Below are 26,496 nucleotides of genomic sequence, written 5' to 3'. Positions count from 1 at the left end.
AACACAATTGTACCTGTATTTTTGAATCTACGAACATTTCAAAATACAATTACATACATACATACATACATAAAATCACGCCTCTTTCCCGGAGGGGTAGGCAGAGACTACCTCTTTCCACTTGCCACGATCTCTGCATACTTCTTTCGCTTCGTCCACATTCATAACTCTCTTCATACAAGCTCGGCGGTTTCGGGTACTTTTGACCTGACCCTTTACCAGGACGTCCTTAATTTGATCAAGATACGTTCGTCTAGGTCTTCCCACTCCGACCTTTCCCTCCACACTCTCCTTGTATATCTGCTTAGTCAACCTGCTTTCATTCATCCTCTCCACATGACCGATCCATCTTAACATACCCTTTTCTATTCCTGTAACTACATCTTCTTTCACATCACAACATTCCCTTATCACGCTGTTCCTTATCCTGTCACTCAATTTCACACCCATCATACTCCTTAACGCTCTCATTTCCACTGCATTTATTCTGCTTTCATGCTTACATATGCTAAAATACAATTAAGTAGTTAGTAAGGCGGCTTTTCCCTCATAACCATATATAAACTACCACCATAGGCTTATGAAAAATTCAAGTGCGCCCATTATTTATCTAGTTAGATTTCTGAAAGGTGAAGGAAATCGCTCCATTGTTATAACCAGACATTTCCACTGCGGGATCAAGGGCAACGGATTCTTCCCAAACAATTGGTACAGGCAACTACAAAAGCCTACTACCTATATTGCATGTGGCCCGTGGCTCGACAAGCAGTTGCCGGGCGTAACCATAGTAACCGCCCCAAACAAAATAAAATTTCAAAATTGTCTTTATCCAAAAAGTATATACGAATAATGAATAACGACGTGACTAATTATTCTGTTATAGGTAGAATTGGAGAAGGAGCCCATGGCTTGGTGTTCAAAGCTAGACATTTGCCGAGTGGTCGGGAAGTCGCGCTAAAGAAAATCCTCATCAAAAACTTAGAAGACGGCATCCCAGTCAATGTTATGAGGGAAATCAAAGCCCTGCAGTTACTCAGATGTAAATATGTAAGATCTATTTTGAAACATTTGCTTTCCTGTGGTCTTCCTAAGAATAGTCCCATCAAAAAATTATATTAAAGACTTATTCGATTTCTGTGGATCCTTTTCTACTCGGCCCACAACTCACGCAGGGCGAAAGGATTATACAGGGATTTATATAAAAAGAAAGGACCCAGATGATTTATTAATGTTGCTTGACTTCACAACAAATACAGAAAAATAAAGATGATCTTTGCCGTTTTATATATATATGTTTATATAAATAATACGGTATCCTTATACGAGTCTGATTTGCACATGGCCGGTTTTTAATATGTGTATACATATAACACATACATTTTAATTGTAATTTGTGTACTTTTGTACTTGTACCTAGTGAAGATTCCGTTTATTGGTATTTTTTCAGATAATCAAACTATATGACATGTTCCCACGAGGCATGAGCTTAGTGTTGGTACTGGAATATATGTGCTCAGGGCTGTGGGAAATGCTGCATCACAAACAACACGAACTGACAATGCCAAGAGTGAAGACATACGCGCAAATGCTGCTCAAGGGAACGCGGTATATGCACGCACATTATGTGATGCATAGGGTAAAACCCATTAATAGTTTTTTAAATACTCTTCGGTAAAATTTACTAGGATGCTAATCAGGGAGTACAAAGGCTATGAAGGCCTCTAGCAGCATGAATAAAGGTTTAGTTTGAGGAATAGGGTTCACCTCATCACCTTTTTCTCGCCCAATTAGTACCAAAAAAAGATGCTGCTATTCTATTGTTTTACGTAACTTGACCAAAAATTGTGTAGTGAGAAACTGCATTTCCGTTAAGTGTAACTTGTTTTTGTTCTACTAAAAATACCTGCGTTTTCCCTTGCACACATCCTATCACATAAACTAGACATTTAAAATAAATATTTCTCAATACTATTCCAGGACCTCAAGCCTGCCAATTTGTTGATAAATCACGATGGTATTTTGAAAATTGCAGACTTAGGATTGGCAAGATTGTATTGGCCTGATGGTGGAAGACCTTATTCACATCAAGTAGCTACACGGTACATTTAAACAATACTTAAAATAATAATACATGCATATACTCGTATCACGCCTTTACGAGATAAAAAGAGCCATTATCCACCAGCCCCACCAGAATCAAAAGCCACGTTTAGGTCTTAAGTTTTGGGATAGGTGGATGTTTTAATGATGAATGAGAGTATTAGAAGTACGGGCCTAGGTTGCTAGCCCCTCGATTAAAAAGAAACCCATTTAAGTTGTAAGACTTATAAGTTAATAGCGTTACCCGCGCAAATTTAGCGCCACCTATAAAATATTATTTTTCTATTGGCGTCTTATGGTTCCCGGCACAAAAGAAAAAAGAATAGGACCACTCCATCTCTCTCCCATGGATGTCGTAAAAGGCGATTAAGGGGTAGGCTTATAAACTTGGGATTCTTCTTTTAGGCGATGGGCTAGGAACCTGTCACTATTTAAATCTCAATTCTATCTTAAAGCCAAATAGCTGAACGTGGCCAATCAGTCTTTTCAAGCCTTTGGCTCTGTCTATCCCGCAAGGGATATAGACGTGATTATATGTATGTATGTATATATTTCCTTTTCCATGATTATTTTTTACAATTCAATTTTAAAGAATAAATTTTATATTTTTAGCTACTTAAGTAACATTTTCAATGTAAGATTAATTTTCAGATGGTACCGCGCGCCGGAGTTACTCTATGGCGCGAGATATTACTCGGAAAACGTGGATTTATGGGCAGTTGGGTGTATAATAGCCGAGTTGATAACACAAAAACCATTATTTGCGGTGAGTTACCTTATACCTAACCGACCTTATAAAGACAATCATCCTCTCACGAGATATTTATTCAATAGAGAATCTGATAGTACCTAGGTATCCAAAATCTTCCGAGTAATAGTAGGTATACATATAATAGTTTGTAACGTATGTGCTTAAAGTCTAAGGCGGCTGAAAGGTATCTCATTCCCAAAACATCGCTCGGTGAACAAAAAAACACTAGATGAGTGTAGCACAAGACAATAATTCCAGGAATTAAATGAAATTGCAGGGTGAATCTGACATAGAACAGCTCGCAATAGTGTTGCAACACCTGGGTACACCCACAGAAGAAACTTGGCCAGGCCACTCTAAACTGCCGGATTTCCATAAGATCACATTCCCAGAGTCCACGCCCACGCCTTGGACAGACCTATTGCCAGGCGTCGAGGCAGACGCGGTACATCTAGTGAAATCCTTCATTTTATATGACGCCAACAAAAGGATATCAGCCAAAAATGTAAGTCTAAACACCCTGTGCCGCAGTCGCATTTCTTTTTTACTTTCATACATACCTAAGTAGGTACCAATTTATGGCTAAACTACACCAACCGGCCAATATAACTTGTCAACAACAATTAAATGGAAAGATGTCTCTGCCTTACTAGGAAAAGAGGCGTTATTTTTTATGTGTGTACAATAAACAGGACAATTAGAACATGACTTGCCATCATTGCTTGTACTGGCTTGTACCAACCCCAATGTTTTGACGGCCTCTGTGGCGCAGGGATAGTACGCTTGTCTGTGACACCGGAGGTCCCGGGTTCGAATCCCGGCCAGGGCTTCATGAGAAAAGATTTTTTTCTGATTGGCCTGGGTCTTGGATGTTTATCTATATAAGTATTTATTATAAAATATAGTAGCGTTGATTTAGTATCTCGTAATCTTAAATCGTATCTCTCTTCAAGTCTCGAACTTACTTCGAGACTAACTCAATCAGTATAATTTGTCCCGTATAAAATTTTAAAAAATATAGCCAATGTTATTTCCAAGTTATTTCTTAAAAGGGGACTATCAAATTTGAAACGTGTCCCAATCTTCAAATATAAATAAATAAAACTCGTTGGCACGAACTTTACATCTTGATTTGATATTGTTTGCGCTAATTCTCTATTAGGCCTTGCGACACTCCTGGTTTCAAACAAGACCGCTACCGGCCACCTTGGAAGAAATGCCGAAGCCAGACGTCGGGAAACACAAATAAAATTCATTTTATCGTAAAATGCATTTTATTCACTTAAAATAGAAACAATAATTACAATTCATATTGTACTTTAAAAATATGTACATTTGAGCCAAAGTAAATCTAAGAATAGAAAATGGTTTCCAAAGTACCTATTCAAGTAATATTCAAATTTAATAAGTATCACCACTACAAGCTTTATTTTCAAAGTAGTTTTTGGCCGCAAATCTGTTCAAGTTCAACTAAAATTCCCATTTTTTTTTCCAAATCTATGATTTTTTGGAAAACAAAAGTAGTTTTGATTTTATGCCCAAAAGATTGTAAAAGCAAAAGAAAGAAATTAACGCATTCAAAATAATAGCGTATATAATACTCATCCAACAATGGTGATACCTACATACTTATTGAAATATCTTGAAATAAATTATCTTTTACCATTAGATTCGAATAATATCTTTATGCTTGAAATTTATGTTGAAACTTCATGTACAATCAACCGCAATATCAAATAACCCTGCATGAAACTCTATGACGCGGTTTTAGAGGTGAATTTTCAGTGATATTGGGGTGATTGATATTCTGTTGATTTACGTATGCACATGTATTCATGCACTGTTTTCACAGAAGATATATTTTTATTTTGAAACAAAATATTACAACAAGAGATAAGATTCTATGGAAGAAAAGAGCTAATGTTTTATCTTAAGTGAAAACAGTGGAATAAGTTTGTATTTCCTTTCATAATATCAAAATATTGAAACGCAAGTTTTTTCAATATTTCGATATTATGAAAGGAAAGGTCTAATAAATACTACCACGTCCTCATTGGAATTTAAGATTACACAAAATAAATAACAGGCAAAATGCAGAAAAAAAATACTCAATTATACATACAGAGATCAAAAACGAGTTGCAAAAAACATTCCAAAATTTTAACTAATGCTCGTGCCCTTTTTTTTAACTAACATTTATAATTTAGTAACATTTTGCATTACATTTATGTCCTTAAAACACAGCTTGATTTGTGACAGCACGATGGTACGATAACTTTGCCGAAGGTGCGAATAAAGTGAAAAATAAAACGAATGCATTTGACATCTGCATAGAGATCAAGCTATATTATAAGGAATATAAGAATACTTATTATTGAAGTATAAGGTTTATTTCAACATGTGTACCTAGATGACATTACCGAGGTGTAATGTCCTCAATTCACTTTGGTTATACATAACTCCACCAGATGAAACAATTCGACATCAGTGGAGGAGTTACAAGTACCCTGGGCTCCGCTCCAGAATGGTGAGGATACAACCGGGACTAAAGCCAGGAGGAAGAAAATTCAGTGGACTTCTATAACCCAGACAAATATGAAGAGGTTTTTACTATCAAGCAAATAATATTTCAAAATTTAATTGATGACACTACAAGTCGCCTCAACCGAGTGATATCAATTAGATGCACATAGTGGAAAAAAACCAAGAATACACCATTTCTAAAAACGTACACAGCCATTGCTACTATAACTAAACAGATAAGTAACAGTGGGTTTATTTAATTTAATCATCCTTTCTGTATTATCCTTTTAAATAACATAAAATACACGTGCGCTATACCTGAAAATCCTAAACCGTGGTTTTTTTACCTTATTGACTTTTTTTGTTTAAATACCACAAGTTTTATGTTCTTAAATCTGCTGAGCAGCCTTGACCCTATTTACCTAGGTTCCAAGTAGTAAAGACCCAAAGTGCCTGAAAAATTAGGCACAAAACTACATACAGATCTGAATAAAACATATATTATTCCGAATTATATGATACAGATACACACACCTATTAAAAAAACACACTTCCAACGATTTGTTAATTTTCTCTTAATCATTAAAAAGAAATAAAGATAGGTACCATAAATTACTGTTCCCAACGCAGTCTACATTAGGTGTATGTATGTTGACTGCAATCTATCCTTACAAAAATACCATAAATAGAACTGGTAACATGTCACGAATTCTGATGGAGCACTGATGGTCTTATCCGATGATTAAACGCCAATATAAGATTTTTATTTCATAACCAACATGTACTTACACAATTTCTATTCAGCCAGATTTTGACCGGCAAAAAAGCACGTAGAAAATTATATGCTCTTTGTAGTGTGGCAGTAGCTGATAGCAATTTTTTAATATGTGAATTATTTTAATATAATTTATTTTTATCAAAAAAAATGATGTCACGGAAAGGACCGTTTATACAAAACCAGTGATTTAGATACCTTTTACAAACAACGATAAAAGAAAGGTTTGAAACAATGCAACATCAACCTATTTTCATTTCTATTCTGTGGAGGAAAGTGAACTCGTGTGTGAGATTAAATTTCATATAAATTATATGAACTAAGGTTTTGCAGTAGTTTATACACAACCTATAATTACCATCATCATCCTCCCGGCTTATTAGTGCCGATTGCCTCCTCAGCTCTCTGGGGACGCAACCACCACAATTCTTTAGTGGGAAATTTAAGATTTTACACGAAGCGTCTCCCATCTGACCTTCGCAACCTTGCAGGGTAACCTTAACAATTTGTTTCCTAACAATGTTCACTCTCGACGTACGAGCGTCAGACAGCATTGAAACTAATGTACATAACTCAGAAGAGAGTTATTGGTACATGGCCGAGGTAAAATTTTTACCTGTGACTCTATATGCGCATCACGCATTTTAATCAGGCACCTATCTATTCGACCACTACGCTCTTAAATAATAATAATAACATAACCTATAACAATTATAAGGGGCATTTCTGTTTGGTCTTATCCTAACTTTGTGGCTATATACTTAGGTACGTACGCACATGACGTCAAAATAACGCTATTTATTCAGGTACGCGCGAAGTTTACCCGATTGCTTTAAATAAAATATTATTGGTGCCCCAAATTCCTATACTAATGGAATAAATTGTGCATAATTTTCTAATAAAATTACAATACTTATGGTATATTTCTTTTAGTTTGGCCCAAATATTATCCTTTAATTTTTTTATTAAGTGGTGGCAGTAAAATATTATAATTTAATATTCAGGAGATGATATTCAGGATGGAAAGGTAGGGGTGGGAAGGCCTAGACGAAAGCGCCTTGATCAAATTAAGGACGTCCTGACAAAATGTCAGGACAAGAGAACCCGAAACCGCCGAGCTAGCATTAAGAGAGTTATGAATGTGGATGAAGCGAAAGAAGTATGCAGAGATCGTGACAAATGTAAAGTAGTCTCTGCCTACCCCTTCGGGAAAAAGGCAAATTTTATGTAGGGTAAACCAGAGAGTGATTGCCCACAGGCAGTGATTGCCCGTTTTTAGAAAAAAAATCTGAATCAAAGTTTGTTTTCTCACTTGTTTCGAATATAATTTACTAGGTTACTCTATGTTCAATTTATAGTAGATTTTAAAATTGATAAGTGTTAACATTGAAGAAAAAAAAACATTAATGGTAGATTTTGTCAAGACGGGTGAACGTGTTACTCAAACAGGTAAGCATTTTAGCAATTTTCTTAAGGAATTACTTGCTTAGAGGTTAATTTCTTTTTGCATTTTATTTGATATTTCATTATTGGTGTATGGTTATGACAAAAGCATAAGTGTTATGTTATGTTTTTAATGAAAATATTTGCAATCAAATTAGATTCAACGGTTTTTTTATGGTGGGCAATCGCTGTACGTATTTCGGCATATTTTTAATTATTGCCCACCATAATTTTAGTGATTGCCATGGTTAATATGTATAGTTATTGCCCAGGGCTATCATTATCGGTAATTTTTTGATTAAGTCAGTAATGTTGCCGTCACATTTATTAGCTTAATGCAACGCGCAATAATATTGTTACAATAATATTGTCAATATTTTTGCCAAACACACGTAATAATATTGACAATGTAGCAAATATTGTTAACATTATTTCGTGGGTGCGGGTAGCCAATCGCTATGCAGTCTTATTGGCTAGTATTGTTTTATTTACAGTAGGTATGCCAAAGACACCAAAAGTGCAATATAGTAAAGAAAATTTACAGAAAGCTATCGAGGCTCTTCAAGATGCTTCTAACAATTTGTCTACAAGGCAAATTGCTGAAAAATACTGTGATCCGAGGTCCAGTCTCCGCTACTATACAGGGTGACATAAAACAACTGCATCCTTTTAAACATAGACTTTACCCATGCTTTTGAGCCGTTTGAGCCTATTTTTATTTAAATTAAATATCATCATTTTCACATTTAAAAAAACCCTCAAAAACTACGTCACACGCTTTATTAAAGACCAATACTACAAAAAGAAATTAAAACTAAACATGTAAATAAATGTCTTAAAAATTAATTATTTTTCTAGTATCAAGATCGAGTAAAGTACAGAGTTGTCGAGATCGCTCAGCTAAATGAATTGTGTCGTTGACCTCTGAATCTTACGCGTCGCTTTTCCGCCGGCGGGGGTGTTATTACGTATTTAGGATCGTGGATTTTGATACTTTTATTTTTTTCGTATTTTCTGAAATATGAACCGATATTTTTTCTTTTAACGTTTTTAAATATCCTTTAGATGAGTACACTTAATAGTTAAATTTATGCAGTTAAATTAAAAGTCACCCTGTATTAAAAATCTGGGACATAAAACCAGTTTAGGACTGTAGGGATCACATTTAAATAGTTGTAAATACTACAAATAAATAAAATTTTATGTTAGTAACAAACGGACAACCGTATGTATAAAAACTCATACGCGGAACTCCTTCGTCCCGCCATAAATTCGGTGGACAAGTAAATTTAAAAATGTCTGTTTGACAAGAGTCAAGTTTATACACCTAAAAAGTAATTTAAATCTTTCATTTTATCTTATATCCTTTCCCCTCTTCTCTTACTCTGACTGCGCTTCAACTTCAATTAGGTAAGCTTTAAATCTATTGCTACAGGACCATCTATACTAATCTATACTAATATTATAAAGCTGAAGAGTTTGTTTGTTTGTTTGAACGCGCTAATCTCAGGAACTACTGGTTCGAATTGAAAAATTCTTTTTGCGTTGAATAGACCATTAATCGAGGAACACTTTAAGCTATATAATATCACACTGTAACTATAAGGAGCAAAGAAATAATAGAAAATGTGAAAAAACGGGGAAAATTATTTATTCTTGAGGGCTTCAATAATTCCAAAATAATTATTCCGCGTGGACGAAGTTGCGGGCACAGCTAGTCACCTATATTAACTGTCTGAAGAAAGTCGTTTGGAGGATTGGATAATAATATCGGCTAGAAAAGGATTTCCTCGAAATAGACATTTTAGACTCCGTGCAAAAGTTTTTGGAAAAAAATCCGCGCCCTTATTAGTTTTTTTTTAAATAGGCCATGTGATGGTTGGTGGAAGGCATTTTTGAAGAACATCAGAAGAAGTGACAAAAGTTCAAAGTCTAATTTATCATTTTAAGGTACTGGGCAATTACTGTGCTGTGATGTGGGCAATTAGTGTAAGCAATGGGCAATAACTGTACATTTTTGGATAATTTTAAATTTGTTTATTTATTTTCTAAGCCATGTAAGTTTTAACTAAAAACCGTTAACACTTTGATGGAGATCTTATTTAGACATAAGAAAAAAATTATAAATGGTTGAAACTTGTAATACTTTTTTTATTTTTTGAAGCCAAAGTTTTTGAAGTCCTTAAGTGGGCAATAGCTATACGGTTTACCCTATGTATAATAAATAATGTAGACCCTTGTTTATCTTTTGAAGAATAAGGACGAATTAACAACAATTTTGGGCCAACTATATCTTCCTGTAAATTAAATATGCTAACACAGCGTGGATCTCCTAATAATTAAATACCTATGTAATAGAATATGTTATAATTGAAAAGGAGAAAATTGTTTCGCTCTCATCAGGGCACACGCGAAACGCAAGTGCCGTCGTCGGAGCTTCCGATATGTTTACTCACTCTAGACGCGACACGTCACAGGTTTCGTTTATTTAGATAAACCTTTATGCACACGACATATGGGCATATACACAAAGTGGCTGGGTATATTGGCATGCTGGCCCGTTTTACAGAATTCTGGGGTGGATATGGCACATACCACCTACGATCGTCATGGTCATGTGTCATGGTGTGCCATATGATGCGCAAGAGACTATTGAGAGAAGAATTGCAGAATATGTAACTAAGGTAACACCTTTATGTTGCTTTACAAGTATCTATTCTGATGCTCTGCTGAAATAACGATCACAATCTTTTTGTTCACCCATCTTTAATAGTATGGTACCTAATGCAAATTTAATTTTAATTTTGACGTCAAAAAGAGTTAAATCGAATTGATTCTCTTCGAAAAGAAGCACTCTAAGCAATACTTAGTATCAATTTTCTACTATGTAACAGAGTTCGCTAATACTGGTTGGCTAGTCTATATTCCTCATAAGCCGGACCTACATATACCTATATAACATTTTTTGCTAACAGTGACACACTTTAACTGTAAGCAAACTATGTGATTCTACGTAATACCCGCTGTGAACCCGGCTTATAATTAGGCCGCCATGTTTGGTGGTCGAATGGTGCCATTATGCACACATTTAGCCGGCACGATTCAATGAAGAAAAGATGAAGAAAACACAATTATCGACTAGGTCCTTTTCGTATAAAATTTCTATGCAACTACTTTTTATCAACAATTTAAGTAAACTAAAGCCAGCTCGCACGATTTTACTTTGCGATAGTGATTATAATTCCAAAAAAAAAATAAACAAATTGATATCGTACAAGCTGCTTTGGTTATAGCACCGTGGATTTAGGATTAATTACGGCTAAAACTGGATGGTTCGTTACATTTTTCCATTCCTTCCAAATCCTTCAATTACTATTGTAGATAATAAACAGAACGGTTTAAACAGCGACCGCCAAAAGGCGCTTAGTTCAGAATTGTTAAATCTTGTGATGCATGATACGAGCAAAGCCTTAAATTTATATCAATTAGTGCCTAGATTGCACACATCACATATTTGAAAACACTTACACGACTAGACCTCTTTATGTTTCCAGATTAGATTTTGGGAAAGAGCAAGGGAGAATTATTTTTCTAGGCGTTAAAATAGGAATATCAAATACGGGCATGATAAGATTTGGAAAGAGCGGGTTGAACCATAGAGTTTTAAGCTGCGTACCCACCGGGACAACGAAGGTGAAAAAATAGTTTGGTCCTGTTTGGGCGGCAACGCAAACGCCAACACCTTCATTCGCGAATCAGCGAATGTGCGTGAAGTTAGCTGTCTCAGTGTGTACGCGGTTTTAGTTAAAGATTGTGATCGCTAGTTACGTATCCAGCCGGCCGAGTGCAGGTAGTGCCTGATGGCGAGGTCCACGTCGCAGTCGGGCGCTGGCGGCCGGCGGAGCAGCACGCCCTTCATCGTCACGTATTGCGCGGGCGGCAGGCTCAGCGTCGAGCAAAGCTGGGGAGCGATCATTTACAAATTTAGGCATTTTTTCAATAAATATTCCAGCCCTTTTAATACAACCAATGAAAGAGGGAAAACATACAAACTTACGGAGTAAACATAGACATTATCTCAAGATTCAGCCTAATGATGCAATTAAAATTCAGATTCATAGGTTGCTAGCGACCAAAAAATAATCCCAATTAAATTATCCTTTCCTTTAATTAACATTTCATTAAGGAAAACATGCAAGAAAGAAGGTCATGAAAGATATCAAAACCTTAAAAACAACTTAATAGAGTTTTGCCTTAATAGAAACTTGCCTGTTGCTCGCATTCCTCCTCCTCAAACCTCAAAATCAACCGTGAATTTATTTCATAACAACTACGATAACATTTTCTAGATTTTATTGTTGCTAGGTGATATTACTTTACTACTGCCCGGTTGTAATTAAGCTAGGTTGTTAAATCGCATTGCTACTTTGTTTTGGTAGTTTCCTTACCAATCAACTTGCACCAAAAATATTTTTTTGTATGTAGGAAGTAATATAATGTAGGATAACGCTAATCGCATTACAAACTTACATCAAACAGCTAGTCTGATGTTGATGTTTAAAAGGTATATCATATACCTTTTAAACATCAACATCAGACTAGTATATGGGATCTGTCAATAGAATTTTGAAATGCGTGGGACAACAAAATCAGTGAAGACGTTTTTGAGAAAAACTAATTTGTATAGACAAAATGTTAGGTACTGAAGGATCGATCGACGTATAAGCTAAGCTTGTGGTCGTAAAAAATCGAAATCTGGCGTACAATGCCTTAAAAGCAGCTTAAAACAATGTATTCAATTGTGATCAAATAGTAACAAATTTGGAATCATACATTTGTTTGAATCTACAATAAAAGACAATGTCCAGTTGAACAAACAATTAATCACAAATTGTTATCAAACCCTGAAAACACAATAACTCATTACCATTTAGTCCATGTTTATAGAAAGACTCGTCAATATAAGTAACACAAGATTTTGCAAGGTCATGTGAAATGAGTTATTGTGCAATCATTGAAAATGTGTACGATAAGTGAATTGAAAACTGTAAACCACTATAAAATAATAAGTTACTTAGCGGGAATGCCTTTTGACCATTCTCATGAATTGGGTAGGGTTTTACACAAAGTGATCCCGAGAAAACTGAAGGGGTCAGAGGTTGCGGAGAGTTTGCTCGGTAAACCAAGGTACCTATTTCCTTAGTTGCCTGTTACAACATTCGCGGGAAAGAGATAGGAATGGTCCTAATCTATTAAAGTGCCGAGAATCACACGGGATACCGAACACGACGTTCCCTCACTATATATTGTACGCTTTGAGAGAAAAATATATATTTACCTGTATTTCATTATTTGTCAGAAGCTGCTTCGAGCATGCGCCGCTGCTGCATGAGCTCTTTTTGGAGCATCCACATGCGGTACTTCCGTCCCGTGTGCACCTTGGGCTGGTGGAACTTGAGCCGCTTTCTCCGTCTCTGTTGCACGGATACATTGCAATTTATAGTCTATTCACTTTAATAATGTCGCCTTTGAAAGGCCACATTATCCAAGGTGTGTATGTAAGGTATTATAGGTGTAACAAGACTTGGTGTGATCACAAACGTAGTTCTAACTTGACATATACTTCGCTTGCCAAGTCGCATGACGTAAGGGTGAAAAATTGATATCTTTTTAACTTGATTTGGAAGGGTGACATAGGAGATAGCACTTATTTTCGCATAAATTATTTTGTTCCAATATTTTTTGGCATAACGGTCTTGGCATATAATATTATGCATAAGGCATAATTGATTTTTGGCAAACAGTTAGAAGTGGCAAAACTCAGTTTTAGAGTAAGTTAGGTTAGTTATGTTTTAAATAGTTTTACTCAAACATTATCCGAAGGAACGTTATGCTTAAAAATAATAATGCCATTATACGGTTTGCTAAATTAGATAAATTATAGTTTAATTTTTATGCTAATAGATAGAGACCCATGACATAGGATGTGGCTAAGTTAGGTTTTTACACGAAGCGACTCCAGTCTGACCTCCGCAACCGCGCAAGAGGACCTCATCCTTATTGGATTGCATTTTCACGATGTTTTCCTTAACTGCTAGAGCATCGGATAGCAATCAAACTAATGTACGTAACTCGGAAAAGAGTGATTGGGAGCATAGCCTCGGTTGAATTCGAACCTCACTAGTTCGCACAAGGCTTTTTGACCGCTCCACCTCCTACAAACTACAACTCCTCTAAACTTATCCTCACTGTTCTACCATAACAGTAAAATGTATCAAATGCTTTTGTACAATTACCTTTTTCTTTGCTGCGGCGTGCTGTTCTGAGTTTGGTCTTTTATCTGGTTGGTGTCCAGGCACCCACTGCTGCCCTGGCGAAAACAATCGTTATACGGGATCAAACCCAAAACCACAAGACATCTACTAAGCTTATCACATTGCACTAAGAGTTCTAACAAATTATTATCACCTTACATGATGTGTTATTTAGTTTTTAGTTAATATGGTCCCATTTTATAAAAATATATTGATTGATTGCAAACTGCATGAAGATGCGTAATAAATATCTGTTACAAATTTGGTACCACATTTGGATCAAATTTTATTTTTAAGAAACTTTTCTAATACTACCTATTTCAAACCATGCATGACGCATAGATAAAGACACACTATAAATGGCTTTAACTGGCATAATAATGCTTTGGCTAGGAAAAAAGACCCCAAACTCTGCGTTTCGTTGAATTTCGAAACACATTGCAGTAGTGAAAATTGTATGATTATCGAAGTTGTTAGAACTCATACTCTACACTAACCAAAGATAATAATTAAAAAAATAAAAACAGATCGTCCCAATACCAGTCCAGTGAATGTAAGTTGCACCAGATGAATGATTCCTTTCTATTTTCTAACCAAGCGACTATATTTGTAATGCTACACTTTGCTAAGCGTAAGCATGGATTGGTCGTGAGGCATGAACTATTGAAAGCCATGCGTATGGTGAAAGAACGATAACATAAAAAAGGACATAATGAAGGTGTGGTAGATTTACAAGAATATTTGTAAAAGACGCCATAATGATTAAACTTCACAGGTAGCAGAATCAAAGAACAGCGAAACATCATAAACGAATTGCCATGAAATTCGGAATGCAGATATGATAAAACAAAAATGCATTTGATTTCACTCAACCCCTAGTTGATTGAAAATATTATTTAAAAAATGAAAATAGAAATTAATATTAAAAAAATCTAAATGAATAATGGATACGTACAACACTATTAAGGGCATGTAAATTGACTGAAATTTGTGTGTTAAAAGTGGCAATAAGACAAACCAAACATCGAGTTTGTTTTTTTAATTATATTCTATCTAACAAGCATTTAAGTGATATTCAGTAAATAATTACTGAAGATCACTTTATCTAATCATTAGATTTTTTTCCTGGACAATGACAAAAAATATATATACGCCGCCACCTTCCTCCTGGCGTTAATCCTCGTCTCTCTCAAGAGGAGGCCGGACTGCGTCTTTTTGGCCGTAATTCTGGACTGAGTAAATCAGGATTTACACGATTAACTGCCTTCATAATAGCGTTGTACGCAAAAGCAATAGCATCAAGCGTGCGTAGTACCAGGAAGCGAGGTCTCACGTCGATGTGCGAGTGGTGCGGGTGCTTCCTCTGCGCGGCGTGCTGCTCGTAGTGCGCGCACTCCTCCAGCCGCGTGACGCCCGCCAGCCGGTAACGATGCAGCTCCGCTAAGCGCACGCGCAGCTCCCGCTCCCGCCACAGCCCGGCCACGACGCCGGACTGCTCGGCGCGACCGTAGAACTGAGCCGTCCAGCGGAGGCGGTCCATGAATTCCCTGATAATGAACATTTTACTTAAAATTAAAGATGAACAGGGTCATTTTTATATTAGTTTGAGTGCTAGCCATCTCATTAAAGGAAAAACATAATGATGAACGAATTTAGAATATTCCCCTGCAAAGGTTGCAGAGGACATATAGGTTTAGACAGGATTGTGTAAAAACTCAATTCAGGGACATGATCAATGGTGCATTTTAAGCTCCTCTGCAGAGCAGACCACAATTTTAGTTATAACTCTCCTACATCACATCTTACAATACCCATAAAACACCTTAACATTAAAATAAACAATTCTCTTACTTCTTTTCTTTGGCAAGTTTTCCTAATGGTTTCTGTTTGTTTCTCTGATTATTGAAAAACACAGATACAAGCTGATAGTCCCGGACCAGTCTTTTTCTTCTCGTTCTTTCTCTAAGGCGGCGTGTGTAAATATCAACTTGTGACAACTTTAATGCTGAAAAAAGATAATAAACTTAATCATCTAGGAGATATCAAAAATATTGTTATTATCACAAATTCAAACAAATTAATAACCTGACGATAAGAGATTTATGAATCCCGAGGTCTACTTAATATCTTGATAAAAAATATTAAACCAAAAGCAATATTGAATTCCTTTTTTTTAATAATCAAACAATTTTGTTTAGAACTCCACCACAGAACTTACCAACATCTAACTCATCATCTTCAGGGTTCAGAGACAAGGTTGAGATCAATTGTTCTGCTTCATGGTCATGTTCCTACAAACAATACATTTTATCAGTTTTTTCACTTCCCTAACTCATACAATAATTTTGCTTAAAATAAAAAATTACATACATATGTACATATACATAATATTTATATCCCCAGACTGTCAGCTATGTCTACACCATAAGTAAAAAGACGTGATATATGTTTATACAGTACCTACTATCACTTTTATATGTCGCATCGGCAATATTCAACGGCGCCGAATAGCGCGACCTACCGCCGAAACAAACAGAATGAAAAGGCAATAGAATACATATATAAAACCTTACAAGTACATATGTATTATTACACGTATATACTGAAAATCCAAAATCAAAATGCCTCCTGCTATCTCGCTCATAATAGCGAACTGTTTAGTTCGCGGGTTCTAATAGCGCTTCCAGATAGTCTGGATTTGCCTTGATATTTTCGCGTCATAAAAAATTATACTTATGTGCTGGTGGTACATCGGTCTATTTAAAGTGGTAATGAATGGAATTGAGATTCAGTTTGAAGCGCGGGTTTCTAGCCAATTACCTAAACAAAGAATAGCAAATTTATTAGCCTTTCTGTTGATTGGCCTGCATAACAAGAGCTGCCACACAGTATAGCTAACAGTATGGAATCAAAGATGTTTTTTTAAAGTACTTATTAGGTAAATCCATACATATAAGAAAATATAAACTGAAGGATGTCTGTCCTTGAAAAATATTATCAAAATATCAATATCGGGGATAGCAAAAGCCAATAATATTTTTTTAATTTGTCTGTGCGTCCATCTGTATGTATGTTCGGACTTTAAAATGCGAAAACTATGGCTCCCATTTGAATATGCTCAGATTTGTTTAGGTCGGTCCTACTTAGAAATTGGTATACAAAAACCCCACTCCGCCAAGGGGAAATAGATAGGGTCAAAAATCAGCGAATGTTCCCTATAAATGTTCACTGAAATACATTGATTGGTATTTCAGTGAACATTTATGGCGAATGAAGTTGTAGGCAATAGCTAGTAATTGAGAAAAAAAAAAATATATTTTTAATCAGGAGAAAAACAGTGGATATAAATCTAAAAAATACTAACCCTTTCAAAATCATCTCTGTTTGGCATGTAACCTAGCTGTGAAGCTTCGTCTCCTGTAATAGCAAGATGAGGCAAGCGGGACACTGCACTGGGACCAAGAGGACCCTCATCTCTGTCTGCACAGTGCAGCAATGGCCGAGAAGTACTCTCCACATTGCACCATGTAGCTCGTCCTATACTGCCTTCTAAATACCTAGTAATATATTCATCTTTGGCCTCTGAAATAAATCAGGATTATGTTAGTGTAAGATCAATATATAAATATTTCTTGAGTAATTTACCATAAAGTCATAATGAAAGGAAAAGACAAAATAAATAATTTAAATTTATTAAGTAACTCTATATGAATAGCAGAATATGCATTATTTTTTACCTTCTGGTGTCCGAGTTTCAATGTGTTTTGCTATATCTTCCCAGTTGCCAAATCCAAATTGTTCCATTGCATCGAGGAGCCTGACTTCTTCATTGGCTGACCAACTACTGCGCCCCAAAAATATTCCAAAAGCTCCAGAGTCCTAAAAGAATATCGAAAACATGAAAGAAGGCATTACTTTTGAGGATAATTTTACACAAGTAAATTGATTTGTTACCATAAATTGATAGGAGTGATCATTTTTGTGTGACCCGATTTCAGCTCCAAGAGAAAAGCACTGAAATAAAAACAGTAAATATATTAGTTTGAAATTTAGCGCCAAAAGAGTAAACAAAAATGGCTAGGTACGGAACAAACCTGCAAACAAATGTCGAAATCTATACATTCAGCACATCTCACGCGAATTCCATTTATTTCTTCTTGACAATATGTACAATTATACTTAGCATATAAATCGGAAAACGACATGATTACAAAAATAAAACAACTCAAAACGGCCCACTTAAACACGTAAGCGAAGCTACTGATCGGCCATTTTAGAAAAATCATAGACAACACCAAACTGTTGCCAACTGTTGCAAACTTTGACATACATACATACATACATAAAATCACGCCTCTTTCCCGGAGGGGTAGGCAGAGACTACCTCTTTCCACTTGCCACGATCTCTGCATACTTCTTTCGCTTCGTCCACATTCATAACTCTCTTCATACAAGCTCGGCGGTTTTGGGTACTTTAACTTTTGACCTGACCCTTTACCAGGACGTCCTTAATTTGATCAAGATACGTTCGTCTTAATTCGATTGATTTTAATTGAATTTAATTTGATTGAATTGTCTCGATTCTGATACGTTCGTTGCAAACTTTGACTCTAAAATAAAACGCGTTAAATCAAAGAAAAATCATACGTTTATATACCTATATGAAGGATTAGATAAATTCATATTTTGTGAATACAACCCAGTGCCCCCGCTAAGGTATTTAGGTAGACTTTTGTACACACGTGTTAATTTCCCTAAGTAACTGCTCAAAATTTAATTAATCATTAAATACATACACTCTGTGCTTACACTAAACGATCAAATTAATACTTAAATTTTAGTGAAAATTAATTAATACCTACGTAGGTTACACTTGTAACAACCTTGTAAGCCGCAGTATCTCAAAGCGTCATTGTCAGTTGCCGAAGTCAAAGAAATGTCCAAGACTTCTCATATGTCAAAAAAGAGCAAAAGTCAATGTCAATTCAACGCAATTTTTGCTTTACTTTCCGCATAATTTTGCGAATAATAATGTGCTAAAAACTTTTATTTTTGTGTGAGATCTTTATATTAAGTAAATATATCCATATCACATTTGTAAACAAATAATAATAATTGATTAGAATAAAGCGGACAGTTACAAGCTGATATTTTTTTTTACAATACCTTTTAATGCGTTACTAAAGATCATCTTGTTCTGTGCTCGCGACCATGAAATCTAGCAAACGAAGACTTCAGGCCCTAACAGAGAACTCCGATGGAATGCCCAATTACCTTAAAATGGAAGACTCAGAAACATCGATCCCTCCAGTATTTAGGTCTCGCCTGCACGAGCTTTTTTCTCAAATAGAAAAAGAATTTGACCTTCTTTATACTGAGAACTTAAACCGTAAGTAAACAAAATTCTTTTTAATGGAGACATGTTATCAATGTGCAGTGATTTAGAGCAACTTAATATTTAATGTTAGTGCAAAATTTTTAACATGTATTTAAGCAATAAATCACCTTAAAAGTTTTGTTACTTGTTAATTCTTTGTTTGATAGTTTATCATTAATTATTCTAGTTCAAGAGAAGATAGACATTCTCAGTGAGAAGTTAGAAAGAGAAAGTTATGGAGGAGACCGTCCAAATTTGGACTACATAGAATTTGAAAGCACAGGCAAAACTTCAAAGGCTAAATGTAAGTATATATTACTAACAGTTTAAAACAATTCCAGATTTTTAATACAGCTTTTTTTTATACAGCTTTGTTAACATGCCATTGCAGTCTTGTTGAGGCTCTGTCTACCCTGCAAGCGATATAGACATGTTTATATATATGTATGTTGATTTAATTTTTATAGTGAGCCAAAGTAATTCTCAAAAAGTAAAAGCGAGCCACAAACTAAGGGTCCAGACCAGCAAGATAGTGTCCAGTTTTAAAGCTCCCACATATAATTGCCAGCTTGTGCGGGAGTTCACAGGACATAAAGATGGCATTTGGGATGTTACCTCAGCAAGACCAGGGCAAGCTCTGATTGGCACTGCTTCTGCTGGTAAGTAAATAAATAAATATTGTAATGAGAACAAATTACACAGATTGAGTCAGGTGAATGAAAGCTTGAAACTTGTGTTAAATGTTAACTAAAGTTTCAAACTTACTCAATCATACTGGTTGCTTAAAACTATGTAACTTATTTTAATGCCTCACAAACTTACAAATTCTACTCATATTTATTCTCAGATCTACATATAAAATATACATATAAATACTAAAAATTTTATGAAAATCAGACAATTGGTTCAAAAGTTATTGTGTTACAAACATACAAAAGTTGATTATTATAGACCTCACTTGCTTTCCTCACCTGGTGACTTATATTTTATGTGAATGGGTGGAAGTGGAAGCAATGTGCTTGCCTCTGTCACAAGGTCCCAAATTCCATTTCCTATTTAGGTCTTGATACTGAATACTAATAATGCTGTCCTTACAAAGTATTATTAGTTTATGAAACCAAAACAGCGTGCTATTTTCTTGGCAATCAAATAGTTTATCAACCAAAAAAACTCAAAAATAAATTCCCTTTATTAAAGATGGTCATTGCTTCTATCTTAGACCACACAGCCTGTGTTTGGAGCGTAGACTGGGGGAAGTGCCTCCTTCAATATACAGGGCATCAGGGGTCAGTGAACTCGATCAGGTTCCATCCGTCGCGGGACATCGCTCTCACAAGCAGTGGGGACAACACTGCTCACGTTTGGCAGGCTGCTGTTAACTGGGATTTGCCTGTAAGGATCTTTTAAATTTTCTGTAATGTTCAATGTTTAACAAAGTTTCACTTGGCCTATTGTCGAATGCTTTGGCATAAAATACATAACCTTAACTTTATTTGCAAGTTATTTTTTAAAATATAGCAGGGCCCTAGATCTGACTGCAATATTTATTTAATTTAATACAGTATTTGTAATGGCATGTATACTTAGTCATCATTCTCAAGGCGTCTTAGTCCTTAGGGACCACTTATCACAATGATACAAGAGTTAAACATGTATTAAGTGGTTTAAAGTTCTAGTTTGAAAATATCACACTATATATAATTATATATAACATATTTAAATAATAATTAATGTGTTACATATTAGCGTGGCCAGTCTTCCGAAGAAGAATTAGAAGGTGGTGGCGAAGAGAGTCTCGGAGAAGGCGGCGAGAGGCCAGAAGTCCTGCGAACACCGCTCACAGAACTAAGTGGCCATCTAGGAGTGGTCGTGGCCGCTGATTGGCTGACGGGTGGCGATCACGTGATCACCGCCTCTTGGGATCGGACGGCGAATCTGTACGATGTTGAGACTGGCGATTGCTTGCAAGTGTTGACTGGTAAGTTATTCAATATTTTTAACACAAATGTTTACTTTCTGACTATACATACGTACTGAGTAGAATTACTGCCTTTTGACCTGAATTTGTATAAGGAAACGACATAAAGCTGTATCTGGTTCTGAGAGCAGTTGAGTGCAATACCTATATTGTTTCATTGTTTCCCAGGCCACGACCACGAGTTGACTCACGCATCAGCTCACCACAGCTCTCGGCTAGTGGTCACGGCGTCACGTGACACCACATTCCGCCTGTGGGACTTCCGCGAGCCCATACACTCCGTGTCCGTGTTCCAGGGACACACTGAGTATGTACTTACTGCGTTACTATTTGTAAGCTTAATATGGGGCAATGATTTAATGGGAATGGATTAACTGATCAAAATATACAAGAAACAGATACCAACCAAAGTATCTTGTTTCTCAGGATTCGGAATGTTACTGTTTTTTGAAATGGATATGATTCCTATGTACTTCATGGAAACTTTTGGTCTACCTGTAATACAAAATACGTCGCAACTGTTAGTACTGGATGTCAATTTTCGACGAATTGTAATAGATCATTACAACTGATCTTTAATTGACATGTTTTTTCAGGAGTGTCACTTCAGCAGTATTCACACGAGAAGATAAAGTAGTCTCAGGATCAGATGATAGATCTGTAAAGGTATACATGCTTCTATTTGATAAATTTAAATTTGCATATTCAGCGATAACCTGGGATTCATTGCCATTTGTTTTTATTTGGACTTGCATTTCCATTTATTAAGAAAACGTAAAGAAGGTGGGCCACAGGTCTGAGAGAACGCAACCGCGACTAATGCCAAGATGATTATGATCCATTATTTAAAGAATTTTTGTTCACAGAAATGTTGTTCTGATAATAATTCCTAACCGAGCAATCATGAATCGTGGCTAGGTAGACCCTATGCTTTCTTCTATAGGATGATAATGATCCATTTCAATATAAATGTGTAGGTTTGGGACGTTCGCAACATGCGATCGGCGCTGGCGACGATACGTTCGGACTCGTCCGTGAACAGAGTTGGTGTGAGCGGCGCCGGCCTCATAGCGATACCGCACGACAATCGACAAGTCAGGCTGTTTGACTTGCAAGGACAACGGCTGGCTAGACTGCCACGGTCCAGTAGACAGGTAAGTGTTACAGGAAGTAAATAACTACTTAATGATGTCAAGAACGACTAATTATATGTAGGTACTTAATAGTACTAAGACAAACTACTAGTTTTTATGCTCTCAAAGTCAGAACATAATTTTGTAGAGGTTTTATTAGTGCAGTGATATACATATATTCCTAATATAAGTGGCAAAACGCAGTCTTGGGGATACTGTGCTCAGTTAAGACTTGCAAATCTTAACTTTTGCACGCTGGCCATTCCTCAGTAACATTGCTATCTATTTATATTTCCATGGTTTTAGCCATTTGTTATTTATCAATCACTCATTACCACAAATATTGTGAATAATTATTTTTAACTGATATTCAGTTCATTTCTACTATCATCACAAATCTCTTATTTTTTTCCCCAGGGCCACCGACGTATGGTGACATCAGTGGCATGGGCGGAAGACATATCGAACATCAACTTCTTCAGCTGCGGTTTTGACCGTCGCATCCTCGGCTGGTCCATACAGCCTTCCAAAGAGAACTGAGTAAGCGCCGCCGGTCGAAGGACCTCCAGTTAAATCTAAACCGTCGATAAGCTAGAAGAATTTTAACATTTGAAATTAAAAAAATAATACCTTATTATACTTTTTCTCTATTACTCATTTGACTTATTTGAAAGGTTTGAAAAGAAACAATTTCTGATATTTTTGGTTCTGAGTTGGTTTTCCATACATCCATGGTAACGATTCTTAGACGATTCCTATTCCAAATATCTGATTGAAATGACCTTTATCATCACTACGATTCTTCAAACTTCGTGAGTGAGTTTGATGTGTCACGTAAAAAGTATACCAACCTTGTATCGTAGACATAAAGAAGGTGGTCTTTTCTATGTTATTATATGTATATCTTTGTCAATCTAACATATGTATAAGTTAGATAAATTTCAACGAATTGATTTTTGTCAGGCTCTTTATTTATAGATATTTGAGTCACCCCCTTACCCTTAAAGAAGAAAAGATTTTAAATTAAAGAAATACTTCTGGCTTAATGACTTACACACTACGTTCGCTGATGGCGTAGTCTCATCTATCATTGATGAAAGATTTAATGGCGTCATAGACCGGTCATGAAATAACAAAATATCACATTTTATGTTTTAAATAGTCCTCTTATAGAAATATGCATTTGTTATTATTATAACATATATCTGTCAAGTGGTTTGTAAGAAATAGGATGTTTGTCACTAATCCAATATTAATTTTATATTATATGTGCCTGTGTGTATTATATTTTACAGTGGCACGGGTGTATTTAACTTAACTGATTTTAAATACTACTAAAATATTATAATGGTATTTGACGTAGTTAATATTTCTCTTAATAAGGGTTCCTCCAAAAACGTAGGTATATCCTTCTAAACCTTATTATAAAGTTCAATATGGCTTCATCTGAGAATTTTTTGCAAAAACATGTGTAAGTGATTTTGATATTTATAGTCTTAATATATTTGTTTAGTGACAATCAATCCTTACCTATAAGTGTATCATTAATTGTAATAAAAGAAAAAAGTCTTCTAAAGTGGCTATTTGATGGTTGTAGTACCTACTTCAATTGGTGATATTTTCTTATAGCTGTTTTATTGGTATGTAGATTATAAAAGTGAGAAAAAATATATTCAAAATAATGAAGGATATAGACATTCGAATAATGTTTTTTATTTTTCATTTTATAACCTAATTTTATTATAGCACAATATTTCAATAGATCTAATAATAATGGAAAATAATTATAATTTTTCATTTTCTATTCACATTTCATAATTAAGTTATGCTTTAGTTGTCATGTGTATGTATTGTTATAGACATTAAGCTTGTTGTTGTTTTAGTAGTTTATTAGTGGTTCTTCGTCCAATGTTTAGTATTTAAATAACTCAGGTTATCGGGGAAATGTATGTGGTGTTGGCCAAATTATGTTCTGGAACATACCCTGATGCGGAAGGTGATTTTATAATAGTATAGTGTATACCTCCAATAATTTTGATGTGTGTCAGTCATGTTGTGACTAATAAATTTACCTCTTTCTTATTATCTTAGTGACAACTATATGATAATGATTTTATGTATTAAAAAAAGAGACAAGGATTTTTTTGTTTACCAAATGCATTGCTCATAGCTTGAAATACTTATATGAAATACCTACAAACCTCAGCTTTATCATATTAATGAATTGAGTGTTTCGGAATCATATCTATTTTTCATGGGAATGATTTCCTATTTGCCAATATCCCTAGTTCTGTATTCCTTTAGTAGGTAGGTATAGTTTCAATAGAGTGTCAAAATAATATTTATGCTAGTTTATTATTAGGAGTAATGAATGTTAAGGTTACTCTGCGTCAACTAAACGTAAAATGAACTATGGTAAAAGTCTGATATACTGTTTCTGTATTTAGCTAATCATTATTTCGCAGCAAAATCCATTATTACTTGTTCGCACAAAGTGATTTGAATTCTCAAAAATAACGTGAGTTTGTTTAGACTTAAAAGGATACGTGTTGAAAATGTCACGTGGTCCCTCCTAGTCAGTGAAAATTTCGTTCTAAACCAAAGATCTCGAATAAGCACATTCCAAGTTCAAGATGTGTTAAAATCAATAGGGAATTTACCTATCCTGTTTAAAATGACGAAAATCTCACTTTTTTAACTAAGATCCTATGATGATAAATCTTTTAATAGTATGTTCATTGTTTCCAGACTTTTCGCACCAAAGTAATATATGTACTATCTGTACCGTTCTAAGTATGTATGTGCCAATGCCGCACGTTCAGAAACAAGGCTATTTGTTTTTTTTTTGAGATAAAATGTGCTTATACCACTAATTTAATTTATATTCACAAAATATTCTGTATACATTTAAAAAGTCAGTGAATTCAAAAAGATTTGAGATTATCGAAAATGGAATTTGTTACAAAATTATTCTTTTAAAATTAATGTGACTATGTGATACAAAATCCGGGAATTTATGTCTAATATTTTTAAGTTGTAGTTTTCTTTGTTCTTCAGCATTTTAACCTAACATGTTTGGAGTTGTATATTGTGTAATTAGTTATTTTTTGGTGTAAAAATATTTAGAACTATATTATCCTGTACATACAAATTTTATAAATAATGGTGTTTGGGTGATCTGTATCTAAAATAGTTTAAAAATTACTTATCACTAAAATAATACTTGTGTAATATGAATATTTGTATGGAAAGCTATTCAACATAGGTAATGGTAAAAGGTTTTTCGTTATTCTCTAGTCAGGCTCTCAGTGGTTTGAGTAGATTTCTTTGTGATTTCATTAACATACAAAGATTCTATGTTTAAATTCCAGCAATATGAGCTGAGCTATGTTTACTGGCAAGTATACAAATAATTGAAAGGTTGTAGTCTGAAGTTTCATCATATTTTCTCCCCCATCATGTTCATTTCTTTATACCAACTATCAAATCAATGCTGCAGATACAACTCAGTAGGTAATAAGTTGGGAATATTATCATGTTTACTACCAAAATGAAGGCAAAGGAACATGTGATAAAACCTTGATTAAACACGTTCGGTTCCTGTATTGTCTACTGACTAATAGAACTGATATTGAAATCGGATTATTTACATTTCCGGTTTCTATGCTTGTAGCAGGCATTAGTTAATTTCTTCAATAGTAACTTATTATTTTGTATACTGTACTTGTTTATCTTGTTTGTATTTTACATAATTGAGTAATTATAATTTATAATCTAGTGAAACCATAAAAAATTATAATTATGTAAATTTAATGATTTACGAATGTTGTGTACTACCTACTAACATGATCTGAATATTTTTGTTATACCGATTACGGTACCTACGACATAATATATGATAAAATATCAAATCAATCTTTTATTTTCAAATATAACTTTTCACAACCCTATATATTTTATATTTGATTGTGCCATATACATTTTTGTTGTTGATCTTCCTAAAAACTCACTTTGTGCACACAATAGGTTGATTGAGGGTACTGAGAATTTGATTAGACCATATAGAACCAGAAGATTAATTTCTAAAATACATTGACACGTT

The 26,496-nt window shown here is 35.0% G+C and overlaps 3 protein-coding genes across 6 annotated transcripts; 2 read left to right on the top strand and 1 right to left on the bottom strand.

The window, feature by feature from the left end:
• Positions 1–781: 781 nt before the first annotated feature.
• On the top strand, positions 782–4,100 carry LOC106143549 (cyclin-dependent kinase 20). Its single transcript, XM_013345676.2, has 6 exons — positions 782–1,047; positions 1,448–1,636; positions 1,978–2,099; positions 2,752–2,866; positions 3,129–3,356; positions 4,014–4,100. The coding sequence occupies exons 1-6, from the start codon at positions 850–852 to the stop codon at positions 4,098–4,100; spliced, it is 939 nt and encodes a 312-aa protein (XP_013201130.2). The 5' UTR covers positions 782–849.
• A 4,245-nt stretch (positions 4,101–8,345) lies between these two features.
• Positions 8,346–18,193, bottom strand: LOC106130689 (transcriptional adapter 2B). Of its 4 annotated transcripts, none has more exons than XM_013329591.2 (10): positions 18,001–18,193; positions 17,861–17,920; positions 17,644–17,785; positions 17,271–17,488; positions 16,125–16,197; positions 15,758–15,911; positions 15,222–15,453; positions 13,889–13,962; positions 12,931–13,066; positions 8,346–11,553 (listed from the first exon to the last, which is right to left on the bottom strand). In XM_013329591.2, the coding sequence occupies exons 1-10, from the start codon at positions 18,190–18,192 to the stop codon at positions 11,413–11,415; spliced, it is 1,422 nt and encodes a 473-aa protein (XP_013185045.2). In that variant the 5' UTR covers position 18,193; the 3' UTR covers positions 8,346–11,412. The 4 variants fall into 4 exon arrangements, with proteins under 4 accessions (XP_013185045.2, XP_013185053.2, XP_013185061.2 ...); XM_013329599.2 differs by having other exon boundaries at positions 15,240–15,453; XM_013329607.2 differs by having other exon boundaries at positions 11,421–11,553; positions 13,889–13,957.
• A 702-nt stretch (positions 18,194–18,895) lies between these two features.
• On the top strand, positions 18,896–26,286 carry LOC106130570 (WD repeat-containing protein 37). The gene is made up of 9 exons (XM_013329446.2): positions 18,896–19,295; positions 19,471–19,587; positions 19,751–19,942; positions 20,503–20,675; positions 21,030–21,261; positions 21,430–21,568; positions 21,858–21,927; positions 22,239–22,415; positions 22,812–26,286. Exons 1-9 carry the CDS (start codon positions 19,118–19,120, stop codon positions 22,932–22,934), a joined length of 1,401 nt encoding a protein of 466 aa, XP_013184900.1. The 5' UTR covers positions 18,896–19,117; the 3' UTR covers positions 22,935–26,286.
• The last annotated feature ends 210 nt before the right edge of the window (positions 26,287–26,496 follow it).

This window comes from Amyelois transitella, chromosome 18 (genome assembly GCF_032362555.1).
Source record: "Amyelois transitella isolate CPQ chromosome 18, ilAmyTran1.1, whole genome shotgun sequence".
Lineage (NCBI taxonomy): Eukaryota > Metazoa > Arthropoda > Insecta > Lepidoptera > Pyralidae > Amyelois > Amyelois transitella.
This window is presented reverse-complemented; position numbering and strand designations above follow the sequence as displayed.